General features: G+C 41.9%; 1 protein-coding gene across 1 annotated transcript in view; it reads left to right on the forward strand.

Annotated features, from left to right (window-relative positions):
- TUT7 (terminal uridylyl transferase 7) overlaps positions 1–20,981 on the forward strand; it is a 1,558,036-nt gene that overhangs the window by 1,450,418 nt on the left and 86,637 nt on the right. Inside the window, exon 26 of the mRNA XM_086961199.1 lies at positions 8,791–8,867. Coding sequence (XP_086817325.1) covers positions 8,791–8,867 — 77 coding nt within the window. The remainder of the gene's footprint in view (positions 1–8,790; positions 8,868–20,981) is intronic.

The raw sequence follows: 20,981 nt of genomic DNA on the forward strand, positions 1-20,981 counted from the left end.
ACATCTTCCTAGGGGACTTCAACTTGCATTGGAACAATAAAAATTATCCATTAGTAAACACCTTCAAGACTTTCCTATTCAATTTGAATCTTATCCAATTCTGTAACAAGCCCACGCATATCAAAGGTACAACCATAGACCTTATCATAGCCAAAGATAACACCATTCAACTTGACAATATAGCACCTTGCGACAGGTCAGATCACCTCCTAGTCTCATTTCGCATCATGGAAAAAATATTGATCACACAAGGTCAACCTCTAAAAAACAAACTATGGTCTAGAGATCTAAGAAACATCAATGCAAACGATCTTACCACTGTGAGCAATATTCTTCAACCGCCCCACAACTTGACCTGTCTGCTCCTGCGGTGTCTAGGACTGTGGCAAGACGCTATAGGGTGGTACCTGGTGATCCTGAGTTCTTAACCTCCCATCTTTCGCCAAAAAGTCTGGTTGTTCAGGCGGCTTGTTCTAAGAAGTCGGCTGGTGTTTTCCCCCAAGTTCCAGGGGATAAGGACTCGAAAAAATTGGATCAGAATGCCAAAAAAGTGTTCTCGTCAAGTAGCATGGCCTTGAAATCAACGAATGCTACTTATCTGCTGGGCAGATATGTGCACGCTTTGATGGACTCGGTTAAGTAGTTGTCATTTAAGCTTCCGGAGGAGGACTGGAAGAATTTCAATGAGGTTGTGTCTGACACGCAGGCTGCAGCTCGCCAGATGATTCAGAGTGGCATGGACACGGCGGACTCTGTGGCTAGAATAATGGGTTCATCAGTCGCCACTAGGAGGGCCGCTTGGTTAAAATCGTCTGAATTTTCATCTGATCTTCAGGCTGCTCTAATGGATTTGCCTTTTGATGGCACGGGTCTTTTTGGGAAAAAGGCTGATGCTGCCCTAGAAAGGTTTAAAGATAGCAGGGCGACTGCAAGGTCTTTGGGCTTACAAGCAAGAGGCTCTTCCACTAAGAAATTCAGGTGTTTCGGAAGGTCTACTTTTCGTGCCTATAGGCAGAGCCAACAGCAGCAACAACAGCAGAATCCTTTGTACAAGTCCTACAGAGGTAAACAAAGGGGTCGTGCCCGAGGTCGTCAAGCCTCCTCCTCCTCAACTTCCTCCTCTAATACCCACCCCCACCTACAACAGCAAAGCAGCCCTAAATCCACCATTCTGGATCATGCGGGTCCAGTAGGGAGTCGGCTTACCTATTTTCTACAAGATTGGGAATCGGTTACATCAGATCTTTGGGTTCTCAATCTCGTAGAGAATGGGTATGCTCTTCCCTTTCGGGAGTTTCCTCCCAATTACCCTCCTTGCCAAGGTTATTGTTTGGAGGACCACCTACTTCTCTTGCAGGAAGAAGTCCTGGACTCTTCAGAAAGGGTGCGATAGAGGTGGTTCCGGAGCAGGAAAGGGGTCAGGGATGCTACTCCCGGTATTTCCTAATCCCCAAGAAGGATGGCAGACTTCGTCCAATCCTGGGTACCTCTTTCCCAAACAGGAGAGGTTCAAGATGCTCACCCTTGCGCAGGTCCTTCAAGCACTGCTGGAAGAAGTCTGGGTTTTGCAGCGGCAACTATCAAAGGTTATCTGTCGGCCTTATCGGCTTTCCTTTGTTTGCCGGACCAGCCCTCTTTGTTTAAATCTCCAATTGTATTAAGTTTCATTAAGGGCCCTACCAATAAATTTCCTCCTACACCTTTTATTGTACCTCAATGGGACTTAAACCTTGTTCTTGCGTTCTTGATGGGTTCTCCTTTTGAACCTTTGCACTCATGTCCCTTGAGACTTTTGTATTCCAAGACGGTCTTCCTGGTCGCAATTACCTCGGCAAGGTGGGTTAGTGAGCTTCAAGCTCCTAGCTGTAAGCCCCCATTCTTGACCATTCATGCTGATAGAATGGTTCTCAGAACCAGGGCATCTTTTCTTCCTAAGGTGGTGACTCCTTTCCATCTGGGTCAGTCTGTTACCCTTCCTACCTTCTATCCTCCCCCCCACCCTTCCAAGGAGGAGGAGAGGCTTCATCGCTTGGACCCTAGGAGGGCGGTGAGCTTCTACCTGGACAGAACAAAGGAGTTCAGGTTGGATGACCAGCTGTTCGTTGGATTTGCTGGCTGCAGGAAGGTATAAGAGCTCACTCTACTAGAGCAAAGTCTGCTACTTCTGCTTTATCTAGAGGTGTACCTGTTGAGGATATTTGTAGAGCCGCGACTTGGGCCTCCCTCCATACTTTCGCAAAGCATTACTGCTTGAATGCCGAGGTGAGGAGGGACGGCCACTTTGCGCGTTCTGTCCTCCAGGATTTTCTGGTATAGGAGAGTGGACACCCTTCTCCCGGAGTGGAGACTGCTGTGGGACTCTATTCACAAGGTGAGGAATCCACTGGCAGATGTATCTATCAGAAGAACAAGTTACTTACCTTCGGTAACGCTTTTTCCGGTAGATACAGTATCTGCCTGTGGATTCCTCACTGACCCACCCGCCTCCCCGTAGTCCACTCTGCTATACCTGAGTTTATGTATTTTTGTGTATATTTATATGTATTCAAATTGGGCTTTTCATACCCTTGCTTCGCACTTTGTGCAGTTTTGAATTGTATGTACTATGAAGGCACGGAAAAAAGGGCGGAACTGATCATCACCCCGACGTAGGCCTAATAAGGAGTCGGTGACGTCAGCCGGAGTCACGCACGATGCCGTGCTCCTGTGACGTCGTCCACGCCGGCGTGGTACAAAAGAGTTTTCCGAGCGTTGCTGACGCAGGGGTATATTCACAAGGTGAGGAATCCACAGGCAGATACTGTATCTACCAGGAAAAGCGTTACCGAAGGTAAGTAACTTGTTCATCAGGTACAGTGTTAAATTGGTTTATCTCTTTCCTTCAAGGGAGATCCCAAAGATTCAAAGTAAACAACAACCTTTCCAGCAGTATTCCTGTCTCAATTAGACCGGAACCTTGTGGGACTCCATCTCCCATTCTTTTTTACCTATCTGGAGCCCCTCACAGAATTCTGAAACGATTTAACATTCATTACCATATGTCTGCAGATGATACCCAACTGTATATGGAAAATTTCTTCTCCGGAAGACATTGCTACTCTCAACCTTGCTCTCTTTAAAACCCAACCATGGTTATCGCTCAGTCACCTTCTGCAAAATTCACTCAAAACAGAACTCCTCTTGCTCGCCCCACGCAATCATACGGCGCCCATTCAGGACTGGCTCAAACAGCTTACAGCTCTTAACTGCACCCCTCATGCAGTTAAATCTACTATCACTAGGCCTAATTCTGGACAAATGCCTAAATATGCAGGATCACATCAGTGCTACAACAAGGAGCCAATTACCAACTCTGCACATTAAGGAAGATCAAAAAGTTCCTGCCACCCTCTGACCTGCAGCAAGCTGTCCAGTCCCGGCGATCTGCCGCTTAGAATACGGAATCGCGACATTGGATGAACTCCCCAAATCCAACTTGCCACCTTTAAGAGCCACTCTGAACTTTGCTGCCGGACTCATCACCGGCTCAAAAAAGCGTGACCACATCACACCTGATCTATGCCAACTGAATTGGCTGTTCATTGACACAAGAATCAAATATAAAATAGCTTGCTTGACTCCCAACGCTCTGCACCATAACATGCCCTCTTACCTAGCAAGTAAACTAGAACTATTGGGTGGAAGAAGTAGAAACCCTTGTTTCTGAAACCCCCAAAGTTCAAAAAAGAAGAGAACTTAAAACTGCACTTTCTCCGGTCTTGTGCCGAGCATATTGAATGCTCTCCCACCAGAAATCAGAACAATCCCTTCATCCTCCTCTTTTAAAAAAGAAGTCAAACGCCTGCTCATGAACAGCCACTGGAGACAATAGTTCTGTAACTTGTTAAACCTTTTAAATGACCCTTCATCCTTGTCCTCTCATACCTAGATGCAATCTGCTTTCTGTTCAATATGCTGATGTTCATATCCATTTGCCTTTTATGCTTGTAATGTTTTTGCTTAGTTTTCTATGGTTTTCTGCCTAATAAAGTTTAACCAGCAGACGTTCTGCATTGATCTGGTACTGACCGGGTCGGTAATCTTACGCTCGATCATGAATAGACTTGAGAGTCAATAGCTTTGTAACATCACTTACATTTTGAAATGCTGCTCACATCTTAAGTTCTACCTGTCCTTCGCTGCAAGCTACCTTTTGCGCAACACACTGATGCCGATCTACCTTTGTCTGTAATCTGCTTTTACTGTTAAGTTGATTTTGATGATATCTTCTCGCTCTAGCCTAAACAAGCGGGCAATGATGCACAGCACTCTGATACCCTGACCGGTTATTTTTGCGCTCTCTAAAATTTTAAAATAAAATAAGCAGCAGTTGGGGAAGAAAGACCAGACAAAAAATGGGCACTGGTTTTAAAGTATACTAAAACTGTAAACAGAAACCACAGTATTAAGAATACTCAGTTCAATTTCCTTAACCGTACATATCTTTCCTCAGCGCACTTAGCCAAAAATACCCGGGGGTCAGACAACATGCTACAGATGCACAGTTATCAAAGCAGATTTTTTTCTCCATATGATGTAGCACTGTCCAATGATTCAACACTATTGGTCGGTGTTGATTGACGTCATACGGGATGTTACAGGGCGGAGCCTAGATGCAAATATGGCAACTTGTTTCGAAGACCCAGTGTCAAAATTTGTCGAATTAGGTTTACTGATTTGTAAGCATAATATTGCAATGCATTGGAAAGGCCCTACAGTTCTTACAATCCACAAGCGGGTGGGGGACATGCAGCAGTGGACTGCTGCGGAACTGCAGGTGTTAACCTTTCTCCAAAGATAGAGGCGGGGGAGCAACAGTTATGGTATATATCACCATATGCCTGGTAATTCAAGCCATAATTGATAAATGCCTCCCTCATGGACCCCCAGTACTCACTCATTTCTATAGACACCTGTCACTTTTGACACCTCTGGGGGGGGGGGGGGAGAAGGAATTTAATGGGCATATATATATCTGTGCCGCTCCCAATATGGTGCAACATGGGTTGTTGTGAGGGAATTGCGGGATTAACTATTAGACATTTCTGTTCATAATATTGACATACCTTCCGGACTATTGGTGCACAAATGGTTGTGGTGACATACTTGGATAAAAAGAAATGTAGGGACTAGTTAATGGTTATCAGTTTGTTAATATGGTTTGCAGCTCAATGTTATTAGATGGCAAAGTCTTTCAGCAGCCTTTTACCCAGCAAGGTGATTACTTCTTTTGTGCATATTGATTGCCTTTTCATAGTACATCATTGGCCAGAGCAAATGGACCCCTTACCTGTTCCCTCTAAAACAGCTCGCAACCTTGGCATCATATTTGATGATCCGCTGTCGATGAAGCAACATGTGATCAAAGTCTCGGCCACCTGTATTACCATCATCAAGTGGCTGAGAAAGATCATATGGATGCTGCCTCATGACACCCAGAGAACCGTAGTCCAAGCCTTAATCACATCCCGGCTGGATTATGGGAAAGTTCTTTTTCTGGGTGCATGTAAGGAGGTGACCCGCAAACTTCAGACGGTTCAAAACATGGCCGTCCAGCTACTCTGCAATCTCCCCAGAACCTCTTCCACCTCTGCTTCTCTGCGTGGCCTACACTGGCTCCGAATTGAAAACCGCTCCAAATTCGAGGCCCTCTGCATCATGCACCGTATCAAGTCAGGTAATGCCCCTATTTACTTAAGCAATCTGGTTCAACACTACTGTCACCCCCATACTCTTCATTCATCGTCTCAACATAGATATCAGGTGCCTCGTATTAGGAGAGTAAGAATGGGCGGCCGCTCATTCGCTTTTTTGGCTCCTTCCCTGTGGAATACCTTACCTCTTTCCTTACGCTCTGAATCCTGCTATCTAAGGTTCCGTAGAGACCTCAAGACTTGGTTATTTAATCTGTAGACCCTTTAGAGCCAGTCCTTCTGCAACTCCCCCGTTCTCTCTCTTTTTGTTTAGCGCCGGGAAACCTCCGGGTAGCTGTGCGCTGTATAAAATTAAATATAATAATAATTATGATGTGACATGTACAGATTTATATGTACATATCTATCACAAATCAATGACGATTTATCTATGTATTTAAACATGAAGCTGCTCTTGGTACTTTTGTATTCTTAATGAGATTAGATGGGATCATCATTCAATGGTTGACCAAATACTTGATAAACGGAGCCCTGCTGGGCCAGGGGATTTCCTCCACATTGTCATTTACATGACCAGTAGTTTTCCCTCAGACTCTATCCTGTATTCTTCGATCTTCAACCATTACCTAGAATGCTGCTGGATAAAAAGGAAAGGAACATGCTCTAGCATATGGAGCACAGATCTCTTCCTGAAGACCTCCTCCAGCCTGAACATTAACCATCCTAGCAATTTGTGTGACCACCACTATGATACACTTTTGCAAGTTCTCTTGTAACCATGTCCCAAAAGATTACCATTGGCCCTTAGGGAAGAAAATGTGTGTTGCATTTCCAGTTTAAGCAGGAAAAACAGACTAACTGTGATACACTCATCTCCCATGTCTTACCTGAAGATAAGGTGCTTGGGCTACTGTTTGTGTCGGAGACTATCAGGAATACATTTTCTTTTAGTGGGTAAGGTGCTTGGGCTACTATCAGTTTGTGTCAGAGACTATATGGAATACATTTTCTTTTAGTGGGTGATTGTGCCACATTTCCCAAAGGATGCGCGCACACAAAAAATCCACACTCATTTTAAAAAGCTATATATGTATATTGAAGCCTGGTACTAATGCCGAATATATGGAAAAACGAATTGCAGATATAAATACTATGGTGAGTAAAATAAAGGCAAAAGATGTAAATAAAATGAAAATGGGCAGCATGATTGATGAGTCTTGTATGGAATCTGTGATGGAATCAATTCTCGTCTTCCCTAGTCCTAGCTAATGTGTACATTAGCACCAAAATCTTACCAAAATAGGAGCTTCCTAAATGGCACACACACGCCTGTCCATCGTATTCGTGTTTCCTCAGTCTGTTGCCTGCCTAGTGAAAAGACCAGCCTGCGTCTGTTTTCTTGCTGTTCTCGAGCAAGCCAGAGACTGAGTGAAGGAACATGACATTGGATGACTGTTTCTCGTAAAAGCTCCGCCTAGAATGTCTGAAGCTACTCTCTCGAATCGGCTTTGTATATTATTGCCATCATTTTGAGAAAAATGAACTAGATGATTTATGATGTAAAATGTGGAATACCTTACATATTCATTCAGAGCTACTAAGCCTTTTCTAAATGCCAATATTCACGAACATAATATATGAACTATTAATACACTATTAAACCATAAGAAAACATAGTGATATTGTGAATACATTTGAAGGAAAAGGCAAGCAACAAGTATGTACTATGGAATGTGTGTTGTCTTTAGCTATAATGGGCTTATGAGTAAGCATAGTTATTAAGGTGCTTTAAAGCAGAAATCAGATGAGCATGATGGCATGTGAGAACTCACACCTGAATGTCCAGAGATTATCTCAAGCAAGAATGTTTGCTCATCACCAACAACAGCAGGCAACAACATGTTCAATAATGTATTCCAAATATGAATTGTGGCAGACTAACTCCTTGACACTCTCAAGTCCCTGGGTTGTCACAAAGACACCAACCACAGCATCAAGAGAGACATTGTGCACACAGCAAATACTGCGTGGCACCAGATGAGTGCCTATTGTGATTTTGACTAACCAGTGTGCTGACTGGTTTGTGATAAGCATGTGTATATGAGTTGGTATTCATATGAATGGTTTTAAATGCCATTATTATTTATATTGCTCATGAGTTCATTGAAAGCCTTGTGTGCCACTATAACGTCTTCAGCATACTAATACAGTTTGACACTCTGTGTACCTTAAAGCGAGGTTAAAGTTTGAGGTAATCAAATATGCTGTTTTGGTAAACTCCCCTGTGATTGGAGATAATCTTATTGTGGTCTTAGTATCAAAAGTAAATGGGTCAACTAATTAACTCCATTTGATGTTGAGTTACTGTTTCCTTGCCTGACCCTCTTGACCTTCCATGGAACTGGTTTGTAGTGGGTAGAATTATTGCTCAGTCTTCTAGTTGGTTGAGTGTTACTGAATATATGGCTCAATTACGGTACTCTAACACCCAGCGGGCCAGATTGCATTCATCAAGCTGCTGGCAAATTCTGGAGAGCTTAGAGGATTGGGTCAATGTAATTTCTGCGCTTGATGGGTCAGTCACGTTTTGTAACCTGTTGATGAATTTGTCAGCTTCAAATTGGGATTTTGTTTCTCAACTTTGAATTCATAATGTGTTGACATTGCAGCATTATTTATCTGGAATGTTGTCTAGCTATATTCTCAAATTTCTCACCTCCTTCACCTAGAATAATGTCCAAAAGAGAGACCGCTTGATCGTTATCCTCACAAATTAGTATTAAAAAATCAAATCCTTCTTGACACAGAAAACTGTTGGTCATTCAGTCCTGAATGTTACTACTACAAGCAAATTTGATGTAATGACTTTTTGGATTGCTGTTTATCCATTTGTAGATTGGGGGTTCTGATGCAATCATGGTGTATCCCAAACCCCAAAAAACATAATCAGTTCTTGATGCTTACTTTGATGTACATTGACTAGGTTTGGTGATGATGTAGGATTCTTCTTTTTCATCCCCGTGTGTTATTTGAACTGACAGGGTAATAATGGTTCCTACTAAACTACATTCATTTCTCTATTTTCCTACAATTTTAGGTGGTTCTAAATCTGATAGCGTCTGCGGATCACCGTCTTCTCCCAGCTCAGTTAGACAAGCTAGTAGATTGCATCAGGTATGTACCACTTTAATAGACTGCATCAAGTATATATCAAAATAATGTTAGGATTTAACGTGAGTATAGATTTTCCAGCAGGAAGCAGGTATTGTATGTTATGTATTTACCAAACGTTTGCCACTCTGGCAGCAACTTGTGATTGAACTCCCTAACTTAGAGGACGAATGGTTGTTCCAATTCTGAACCCAAAAATTTGGGAATAGTCAATCTTTGTTGCATTCTTAGAGCTCATATTATTTTTATGGTTATTCATGCTATTATTGAACATGAAAAAAGAAAAAAAAATCTATGCTTAGCTACTCCTAGCATTTATGAGTTGCAACAAAAACCAAATATGAGGGCGGGATCTTTACCCCTAGGACACAAATGCACTCATAAATAGTTAAAGGTAAGAGAACTATGTTAGTGTTGTACGGCAGTCTTCAATTCTTTGAAGTAAAAGTTTGTTTAAAAGAAAAAAACACGATGATGACGGTTTCCAGTTAAAAGCACATCTATAGTTACTAGATCGTTCCTTTACGCGATGTCCTCTCGATGTCTGTTATCTGTATGTCTGACTATGGCCTAACATGGATGCTTAAACGCAGTGCATATATTTTTATAAAGCCCCTTCTTCCATTAGTGCATTCTTGAACGCTAGAAAATAAAACCAAGTTAACCTACTTCACTTGCCGGCTGGCATGATATTTTTTTGCCTTCTTTAAAAACAAAGGTCAAATTAAATCAGTAAACATGAAGTGGACAAAGAAATAAGTTCTAACAGGAAGGGGGATTCACCATCATCTACAAGAACACAACCAGCTGCACGAACTCCACAGACCTATCCTCAAACATGGAACACCTATCGTTCAAGCTCCTCATCCCATTCTGAATGGCTCTACGTTTTCAGTGACCTTCCCAGATGCTAAGAAACCTTCTGCTGACCCTTCAATGCTTGCCAACTACAAACCAATCTCCCTGCTCACATTCCCAGCCAAGGTCTTAGAGAAAATCATCAACAGATGCCTTACTGAATACCTCAATGACCACAAACACTTCGACATTGCTCAGTCTGGTTCAGACCCAACCACAGAACAGAAACTGCTCTCATTGCCGCCACAGATGACATCCGCATGATTCTGAACATAGAAACATGGCAGCTTTCATCCTCCTGGACCTTATCGCAGTATTTCACCCAGTCTCCCACCCTATCCTCAGCCAATGCCTTCATGACATCGTAATCCAAGGGCGCACACTCTGATGGATCTGCTCCTGCCTGACTCAAAGGACCCAGTCAGTCAGCCTGGCACCATACTTTTGGACATATTCTCAAATCAGGAGTTCACCAGTGCTCAATGCCAGATAAAGTATACTCACCCATGAAGACACGCCCTAGTCATATGTTGTGGGAGAATATGTATTTGTTACTGCATGTCTCAGGCTGAAAAAGATTGTGTTAATTATAAATGTGATTCCATTACTTTGGTTGTAAGTGGGAAAAGAAAACAAAAATGTTTAAAAAAAGTTTAATGATGTTCCACACATGAATAAGCTTGTGTTTGTCGTATGATGACAAGGGCCACATGATATCAGACCATACTTAAGACCATTAGAGAGGGCAGAGAGTGGGGCACAGCTCCACTCTTTTAACACTACATTACCTGCATTCGAGGCGCGATACAGGTTGCACAAGATAGGGTCACCCAGAGCCTCTCTTTAGGAGGACAGTCACTCAACCTGTGGTCTTTATTGAGGATCACAGGCTTAGCATCGGCAGTCTACAACTGACTGAGGGTGGGTGACTACAGAACAATCTTCCGGCCTTCAGTTGCCCCTCGTCCTCCTTTCTGCCCTACTTCCTCCACTTTCTCTACAACCACTAGACTCTCCCTTCTTTTCTTGAGCCAGTCCCAAACCTCTTTCTATCTGCACTTCTCAAAGTTTCCTCTTTTTAAGCCTCGCCCTTCCTTTTCTCTACAGAGATGTGCCCTTTCCTTTTCTACACAACATACCTTCTGCGTTATTCTCCTTCCCTGAGTAGGTGCATTTCACAAGTTTTATTTTCTCAGCAGAATCACAGGCTGAATCTCAAAGGCCTGGATGATAACTGTTATTAGCCCCAAAAGAGTGGCACAGCATGACAATTTCCCCAGTTCACACAGCCACAATAATGCTAGTTAGAAAATGACAAGATGTACATTTGTATGAAATAGAAAATCAATAAAGAATGATCCTGGAACAGTAACGCAGAGTAGCAAAAGACACTTCTAATAGTACTAACGAACAAGAATAATGAATAGCAGAGAAGCTGCAGGTGTGCTTGTGATAGAAATGACAAAACAAAGGTGCTTGAATGCATTTGATTTTATTCACTACATTTATGCGGCTTCAGTCTATCAGGAAGTGCTTTTTAGGTCGAGCCTGTAAGAGCGTGCATGCGCTGTTCTGGCTAAGTCTTCATGTAGGGGTTTTCAGAAATCGCTTCAGATGCTCGAACACGCTGCGTGTGTGCTTTTACTTTTGCCCCAGACTATTGGCCTTTGCTTGCGTCTTTTTAACAAAGACAGCACGCATTTAGCCAAAGGCGGGCGCATTGCTCCGCCCATGGCCTATTGGTGTCTGTTACCCGCACGGCCACCATGTGGTTTCAATTATCATGCCCAGACACTGGCGTGATAATTGAAACCAGATGTCTCGCTGTGGAGTGCGCGCGCACCACTCGTTTCTTTGGGCAATGGCTTGCATTTTTAAGGAAGCGAGGCGTCTGCGCTCTGATGTACTTTGCGTCTTAGTTGTAAAATTGCACAGCAGATGCCATCAGTATGCACAGTGTTGTGCAATGCCTCCTGCCATTGACATCTTAAGAGTGCTCAGATGTAGAATACATCGTATTTTTATAAAGGGCTGGGACAGTCTGTGGAACAGGCGATATACACTCTGAATTGCAAAGTAATGGTTGTAAAGATGTAGCCAGAACAGAACCCTGCGGTTAAGAAAGTGGTTCAACAAGCATAAATTGTATTACCGATGGCCTTTTATTGTTTGAAATACGTTTCATTGTTACTTTACTGCCTCTTCTTTAATTGACGAAATGAGGGCCCCTTGCCCCTACCCTCCCCCCACCCCCTTGCTCCCATCTTCCCCCAACCCCCTTGCTTCCACTTTTGTCTCACTCTAACCAGACTGGTATTGTGCGTTTTTACATGAGCCCCGTTGCTTCACACCAGGACAAAGTCAATTTTTATTTTTTTATTTTTTGGTACTCCGAGAAGTTTAAACAATCTGCCCAGGATCACAGAAGGTTGATCACGCCGAATTCCGACCCTTATTCACGCCCCCCCACCCTAGCTCCAAAATCCGCAGCTTTGAGCACAAGGCCCTGTTCCGTCCCCCTTGGTCCTCGATATTGCCTACAGTTGACTTCCGCAATAACCTTGTGCTTCTAAGCCCCATTTACTAATCTGCCACTCCTAAACCGAGCATCCAGCAGCCCAAGCAACCGTCCCCCTTCACAAGCGTTATCCCTGCACCCAAGCCTTTTGTACCGAGACGTCCCTACACCCCTCTTGCTATCCATTGAACATTACTGTCGTACACCTAAACTCTCACAAATTGTAACATGTTGGTGGCCTGAGCCCCGTAACCCTCCATCGCCTATGCAATAGTATAGGGCACCCAGACAGTTTCGTAACTACACGTACAAAGATCAGATTAACTGCCCCTTCACCATGCCCACCAGTACCTTTAACTTTGGACAGATGTAACAAAGAACTACTGTAAATGGTTATTTTTTCCAATAAGACTTTCGTGCAGGGAGTGTCACAAAGTAACAATAACAGAAAAAGTAATGCAGAGGTCAGGGTTTTAAGTACAATGAAAAATGTGAGTGTTAGGGTTCTCATTTCCTTCTGCTAGTCTCTCTATGTTTGTCACCTACGCCCTTTTTTGTCCACCACAATGGTGTAAAACAAACAATTGCGCTCCCAGACCCAATAGAATGTGATGGGACCCCAGAGTTTTCCGTACCTCACAGATATCCAATGGCCTTGGGCTGAATGAGGGCCCTGAAAGGTTGGACGCTTACTCCAAGTTACCCCACTCCCATCCGCAAGGGCTTGTATTACTCTACTGTTCCACAAAACCTTTCCTGCATTCCTTCTATCTACAAAGCTCATCCTTCACCTCTTCCTCTATCACAGTATTTTCGCTCACTTTTCTGGACATACTTTCTTTTATCTCCTCCACTTTACCATCCTCTCTCATTCCTTCTCACACATATCCAAAAAAGCTGCACAGTCTTTTCCTTTGGCCCTGTCAATATTTCGAGAGCTGTTTTCCTCCTTCATACACTTTTGGACAGAATCTTAATTACCAGTACCCTTTGCTCTCTGCAGAGAGGCCAAGGACTGGACGAACATGTTGTCTGAACATCATTATGACTAGGGCTCCTGGATTTATGGTATTTTTTTTTTACATTTCCTTCTGTATTTATCCATATTTTTTTCCCCTCATTTTATCTATATTTGTCCATATTTACTTGAGATTTTCTGAAGAAATGAAGCTGAAATTAGTATATTTCCACATTTATTTAACCAATAAATATGCACTCATGCTTGAATGCCTGCCAAGTTGTAATGCTGTGAACATCCGTAGAAGATAACTCAATGCACTTATACAACAAGCATTTGCAATGCAATAGGTCTCGCATTTGCGAGAGTTTAAGCTATTTGCACTGCAAACGACGATGCCTTTTAATTAGGTTTTAAAAACCAACACGTAAATAAAAGGCATTATCATTTACAATGCCAACAGATTAAACTCTCGCAAATGCGATACCTATTGCATTGCAAATGCTTGTTAAATCTTACATGGGTTGTCAGTTGCAAGATATATTGTCAGCATACAGTGGACTTAAAGCCCGCCCTTTGCTTACCATTGGTTAGCTTCTTTGTCACTCATTTGCTTGTTTTTTTATTCATTAACTTGTATGGGCTTTACTTCCTCTTCGTGCATTTGTGAGAGTACATGTGCTTTCCAACTGTCTCCCTTATGTACTCCCCCCTCACACATGTGTTGCTCTTTCTCTGCCCACATGCTTCTCACAGACTCCCGTCCGCAATGCGCTTGCCCTCAGGCACTTCTCCCTCACTGTTGCTTTCGCAACCATGTGCTTCTCCACCCTAGCTCCACGTTGCACTAATTCTTGTCCATTTGCGTACCCCTCTCCATGTTCTTCTTTCCATGTTTTCTCCCATGCCTTCCGTGTTTCTTTCCCCACCCATAGTCTCAGTGTCGCTTGCCCACCATGCGTCGCTTCACACACCCACACCTGTGTTGCTTCCCCAGTCCCTCTGGGATTCCATCCCCTGTGTTGCTTCCCCTACCCGCTTACGCCCTTCTAAAACATTTTAAACAAAAAGGGGAAAAAACGCCTGACCATTTTGTAGGCATGATCATGCTTGGTGTGCGTGTCCACAAAACAACTTTTTTCCCGCTTTTTTAGTCACTCTGCACAACATCGGGGTGCTGTTTAGCATGGCAAAAAACGTAGGAAAAGCCAATAAGTCCGGAAGGCGAGACCTGTTGGCTTGGCCAATGTTTGTTTCATGTGGCATCTGCATGGAATCATTTGCTTGATACACCCCATGTGTTCTCCAAAACTTACTTAGTACGTGCCAATCTCGAATTGTGCCTATTTCGTCATTGTAGGCAAATTTCTCTCCCCATTCAGAATGAGTGGTTGTACCAAGTACTAGTCCAGCCCGGCAGGTAATTAAAGAAAACTGTAATGTTTTAAAATTGCACAATCAACCTTTCTGTCGTACCTTCTACATCAAGCATAATTGTGCTGCAGAACTGCAGAAAAAGGCATCATTTTCACCAGTGTATGACTGATATCTACAGTCAATGCTATTCTCCGTACTATTTTTGTACATTCAGGATAGGTCCCCACAGAATTTATCATATCAGTACAGATTGTTATTCGAGAGTGTAAAATGTTAAAATCTAAATGAATAAGCCCAAGCTACAATTGTTCTGGTATGACACGGTCCAGTCGAAAAGATGCTTCCACAAATATTCTTCCAGTGCCCCTACCCTTAATTATCACCTGTATTACAACCCACTCAATCTCATTTTGCCATATAATTCTGCGCCCCCACCCAATAGCCTGTCCCTCGGAGACCATCTCCCTCACCATGAAGTGCTAATTTAATCCCTCTCAGCGTTGGGTTGACCAGTGCTACTGCTGACCAGCCTCTGACTCATGCACAGTAGGATGCTGTTGCTCAAAATAATTTTTACTTATCTTTCTGAATTTTTCATCCTCTTTTTAAGATAATTGAATTGCATTCCTTAACAGCTTAGCGAATCTAAATTAGTTAATTATACAAAAACATGAAGTGGAAGGTGCACACAATTAGAGTCCAAAGGAAGGATAGTGTATTGTTTATCTTCTTCTTTATTTAACAGTTTTTTCAAATACAGGCACAGCCAACGCGTTTCGTTCCATTAGCCTTGTGGAACTTCGTCAGGGCGAATTGATTCAATTTTGGGATTGGAATCTATTCTGACCCACCATGTGGATCGAACAGCAGCTGATTCTGGGTCTTCAAAGGCATGTAACCTTCGTACATTCAGAGAAGGTGTTCAACTGGATACGAGTGGGTAAGCCCAGTAGATCGTGTGCTCCAATTTCGTATGTCGTCCCGGGACGCCGCCACGAGACGACATACGAAATTGGAGCACCCGACTGCAGGTGCTCAGTGGTTATTACCACGAACACCGAGTTTTACTACGGACCGGTGGCCTCCTCATCTTCAATTTATGCCCGTACCGGAGCTCGGCATTATAGAAAAGAGCAAGAAATTGTCTTTGCGAATACTAGATTCCCTGCGGATGCCCGCACTACCCTGAACAATCTTTATACCTAGTCCTTTTACACTCTGAACACTGCTGGATATAGCATGGGAACATCTACTGGGCTTACCCACTCGTATCCAGTTGAACACCTTCTCTGAATGTACGAAGGTTACACGCCTTTGAAGACCCAGAATCAGCTGCTGTTCGATCCACATGGTGGGTCAGAATAGATTCCAATCCCAAAATTGAATCAATTCGCCCTGACGAAGTTCCACAAGGCTAATGGAACGAAACGCGTTGGCTGTGCCTGTATTTGAAAAAACTGTTAAATAAAGAAGAAGATAAACAATACACTATCCTTCCTTTGGACTCTAATTGTGTGCACCTTCCACTTCATGTTTTTGTATCTTTGACTTAAACACCTATTGGTAGCAGGTGTAGGAAGAAGTTTGCACCACCCAGAATTTAGAAATACAGAACTAGTAGTGCTTGACCTGGTCTGCTGCCTTGACCCTTTTGGTTTTTAAATTAGTTAATTACCTGGTTTTACAACATCCAGAAATATAACTCTTTAGTTTAAATTTCAGGATAATTTCGCTTTTCCATTAGTAAATCTTACTAAATTAGGTGGAGTTGTGGTGAACCAGGTGTGAAATCCAGGAAATTTACCTGCTGTGAAAAAGTTTCTTTCCTCATGCACATTAATTTTGAATATTATTGTTGTCGTTTATTAGACCATTAGCCATATAAACTAAACATGCTAAATGTTTTTAACCAGTAAAAAAACTTAAACTGTCCAATTTTGCTCATGAATACATTCATAAATGTTCCCAGCTTAACAACATCAGTTATACTAGATACTCTGACACTCCATACAATTACCCGAGAAACTGTATCAATGCCTTTTCTAATATGCATCTCACATAAAGATTACAACCTTAAGTTTTACTACACTAAGATGAAACCCCATTCATTTGTTAGCTGTTACTGTGTGCTTGTATTACTTTAGATGTTCGTTTAGAGGGACTTTGTGCCCTCCTTGTTATATGATCTCATGCTTCATCATCTAGCATGTCCTAATTTAGGACGCAATCCTTCCTCAAAGAAAATATATACTCCTATTTATTCTACACAATGGACTATAACTAAAATTGTGTTGTGGTGGGTATTATATTTTTTTATCCTCACTCACACTACTTACAAAATTAAAAGAAACCATAAGTGCACTTCTAACTGTTGGTCTTCTTATTCATTCGACTGGTCAACAGCTTTTTACTGGACAATGGCAAAACTCCCATCTTCCTCTAACCTACTTTTAATTGCTGCACGTCAGTGCAGGGTTGTTTGTAACACACCTGTTGCCAGGTTTACCAGGTGTTATAATCTTGAACTGGCAATTCACCAGCTTGTAAAGTATCCTTATATCTTAGATAGAGATGTGGGGAAGTAAAGCGGATGCTCATGTACTAAGGAACTCATTTTTTAAACCATCCTTTCTGTTTTTCTGGCTTCTCCTCCCTTTCTGCTCTGTTGAACAGAACAAAGCAGAAAGGGAAGTTGAGCCAGGAAAACTGGACTTCCTCTCCACATCTCCTGCACCCCTTTACCTCTTTGAGCTCTACTCAGCACTTTACATAGTTAATGATTTCCCTTTTCACTAAACACATCTACTTCCTACTCAGTGCCCCATGAAATACAAGATCACTTTCTGATTTTGAGTAGTCTTATCTGCTGCTTCTGATGGCGTTCTCTTTCGAATGTTCAATTTGCAAGTGATTTTATCGTAAGTTTATTTTTACTAGAGCTTGCATTCTGTATGTGTTACATAGACATCCCATTTTCCTCTAGAGGCAAGACAACATCTAGCGGCCCCACCATTCTTCTAAAATGATTACCATCATCGATTATCCTTTTGATTTATATCTATGAGATCAGTGTGAAGATTGGTATCCTTATGGATTGTACATGCACTTTACAAAAATCTTTTTTTTAAATATATGTGACCTTTTAACTTAAATGTATCCCAAATGTATTGCAAATTAACTTATGGATATATAAACATAACTGTATGGTCCTTTTAAATTACTTGTGTAATGTGTAATGTTTCTTTTAATTTGTTTATACTTTTATGATTCCTTTTTTGAATCGAAATAAAGTTTATTGAACTGAACTGAACTGATTACCGAGCTCGCAACTTTACGTTAACCTGGTCATTCAGCCTATATCTTTCAATAATATGTATATTATAGTCCCGTGATGTGCTGCTACATATTTCAAACCCTTAGATGTAGTCATCCACTGTTGACAGATGAACAAACACACTGTCCCGAGTTAGGACCTGAAAGTCCTCTCACAGAGAAAAATGCTTCATATTTTCCATACAAAAATATATTGAGCAATCCTGTTTCCCTAGTATATATATGTGGGTCTTGCAGGGGCGTCATTCTTAACTTGCTTGTTATTGATGGGTATGGGTATGTGTAATTTTAGAACAATTTATTTAAAGCATGATTTCACAACTCTAGATTGGGATGGAGGGATTTCAATCCAGTGTTAATTGTGATCCTTCATTATATAGACATTAAAATCATCTCCAGTATTAGTGATGCTAATTAGCATTGATCTCTTATTGACATTGTCTTATTACAGTGTTACAATGTCCTCTTTAATAGTATTTCGTTCATCTCTTGGTGAGATGATAATTAGATGCTATTTCTTCCTTCCTTTTGTTGCTTGTAAAGATGCATAAAAAGTGATGGATGGAATGCAGGGATGCTTGAATTATCTGCCTCTGGAAATTATTCTGGCCTTATTCCAGTCCATTTGTTACTGCCCACAATGCCACTCTGGGCAGGCCCCAGCCCTTTGCAAATCATTCTTTGTCCTGCTCCAATAGGAACAGTCCAACCCGAACCTTCAAGCTAATTCTCATCCTGATATGAATACAAGCAATCCCGACCAGTTTCGAACTTTTGCCTCTCATCTGAAAGCGCAGCAGTGAACATGGGACTTATTTCTGGGTATATCCGTTGCATACAGCATTGCACTGAGGACTACAAGAAAGTGTTGGGTGGTATGCTTGATTTAATCTTAGCCACTGGTAATTACTCTGGCCGTATTCCCATCAATTGTTTTAGTTTCCCACTATGCTACTGTAGCTAGACCACAGTCATATATGAATCTATGAATTCTGCAACTGTCTACATTCATGCCGACACTCGTAAATATAGCCACTCCTCCCGAGTGTCTTCCTCCCCCTTAAGTCACAGATGTGTCTGAAACTTCCTAAAGAATTTCAAAAGCAATATGAATTCTAGGAGAGCCCAAGCAACTCTCCCAGCTCTGGTCTTATGCTTTATTTTTTGGGAGAAAGTCATGACCACAGTGATTTTAATTGAAATTATTTCAATCATGATGTTACGCTCTTTCATCATTTGAACTTTCCAATTCTTATTATTTATACAGATGTAAGGACTAGAAGCAGCATAAATGGTAATGTTGTATGTAATATTGTTACCTCAGCTGTGTATACTTAATATAAAGTTAGGTAAAGCAAGATGTATGGTAGCTTCTCTAAAGTAGACAGTTTTCTTTTAATACAACCTAAACATCTGCCCTCTTTTAGGCTTTTTTTCAAGTGATTCTTTGTTTTGTTTTACAGAAGAAAGCATGCAACATGTCAACACATTGCATTAGATTCCCATACATTCCTTACATTGCTATGTACAGATTTTCATGCTCTGGTTCTCCTTGATCTGGCCTCCAGCAGACGTTTGTCGTGTGGCAAGCATAAAGTCATCACCTGTCCTATTTTAATTTCAACCTCTAACAGGGCTTCAAACGCCTTACTCAAAACTATAGTAGGTTTGTGGAGGCTAACAAGTGGTGATTTAGCGCATTCCTATTTGCCCCATCCTAGTGTCTTGCAATGGCCTCCATCCCCCCATGCCACCATCAGGTGGGTCTGAGCCCTCTTCTGGGGTAGTGTGTGCCTGTCTAGCTGTACCATATATTATCGGCTGATGTGTCCCTTTTCGGAGAGAGGGGGTTTGGGAGGTAAGCCCCAGAGGGGAAGGCACTTGTCATACAGTATCACGTCTCCCCCGCATGCCCGCCTTCATACCCAGCTAGGCAAGGGTCTGTTGTATTGCCCTTGAGTCTCTGTCATGGGTGATATGCTAGTGCACCTCACTGTGAAATCCATTTTAGCTGTCTATGTATGTGTCCCGTGCATCTCTAGGGGGTCCATTTTCTCCTCTAGGTTTTAATTGACCTCTGCATGGGATCTGCCTCTGTCCCTCAATCTATTCCTTCCAAATTAAGTGCACAGCAAACAGCACTGTATTGAAGCACACAACTCTATAACCGTTCAACCAAAAAATGATTAATCTCTACTCATGAATATACTCATTTACAATGATTCAACAAACACTCATTTAGTTATAATCATGTATTTGTCATCTCAAAGTTTTATTTCATCAAAGTTTCATTTCATTGCCAATCCGTTATGAATTAGACATTAATGTATTTACAACAGAAATGATCAATGCATCAAACGAAAGTGTCTTAAACAAAATACATAAACCAATGTCTATGCCAGTCCCAATGCATTTCGGGTTATTACCACCCTTCTGCAGGGGAACATATCCAATGCCGGTTAAACAAAAGTCGGCCACTTGCCGGACCACAAAACATAATATTGATATTTTTAAATTATGCTGGGTGATACCCAATCCTCCTCAAGATTGCATTTCAAAAGTTTGAAAGATTACATTTCCAAAGAATTTCAAAGATTGCCATTGCATGTGTGCATCTGTTTTACCCACAACTCAGTGTTGCCACCATGCCCCATCCGAAGTGAAGTGCTTGACACAACTGTGCCATGTGAAGCTGTTGCAGTTCCTGTGGAATCAAAACGTGTGATTCTAACATGGTGCTCAACGCCTGGTGCTCATGTTCAGCCATGCGCTAAATCGTGAACAAAAGTCCCCCTCTATTCTTAATGTGACATGAAATAAAACATAATTACACGACAAATTACACAATAAATTACACACCTCCTGTCCAAGAGATGTGCGTCTTCACCAGTCTGTATCCAACTGAGAGTAAATTACAAAAAATAATCGTAAACCCTTGTTGCCAAAATCCTTACTGCTAAAATCCCCACTAATTGTGAATAGGATTTCACATCTACCTGTAAATCTCAAATGTTGCGACGACTTTACTTGAAGGCTCTCAGTACGCTCCAAAATATACCTAAACCAACACATG

This window comes from Lissotriton vulgaris, chromosome 3_1 (genome assembly GCF_964263255.1).
Source record: "Lissotriton vulgaris chromosome 3_1, aLisVul1.2, whole genome shotgun sequence".
Taxonomy (NCBI): domain Eukaryota; kingdom Metazoa; phylum Chordata; class Amphibia; order Caudata; family Salamandridae; genus Lissotriton; species Lissotriton vulgaris.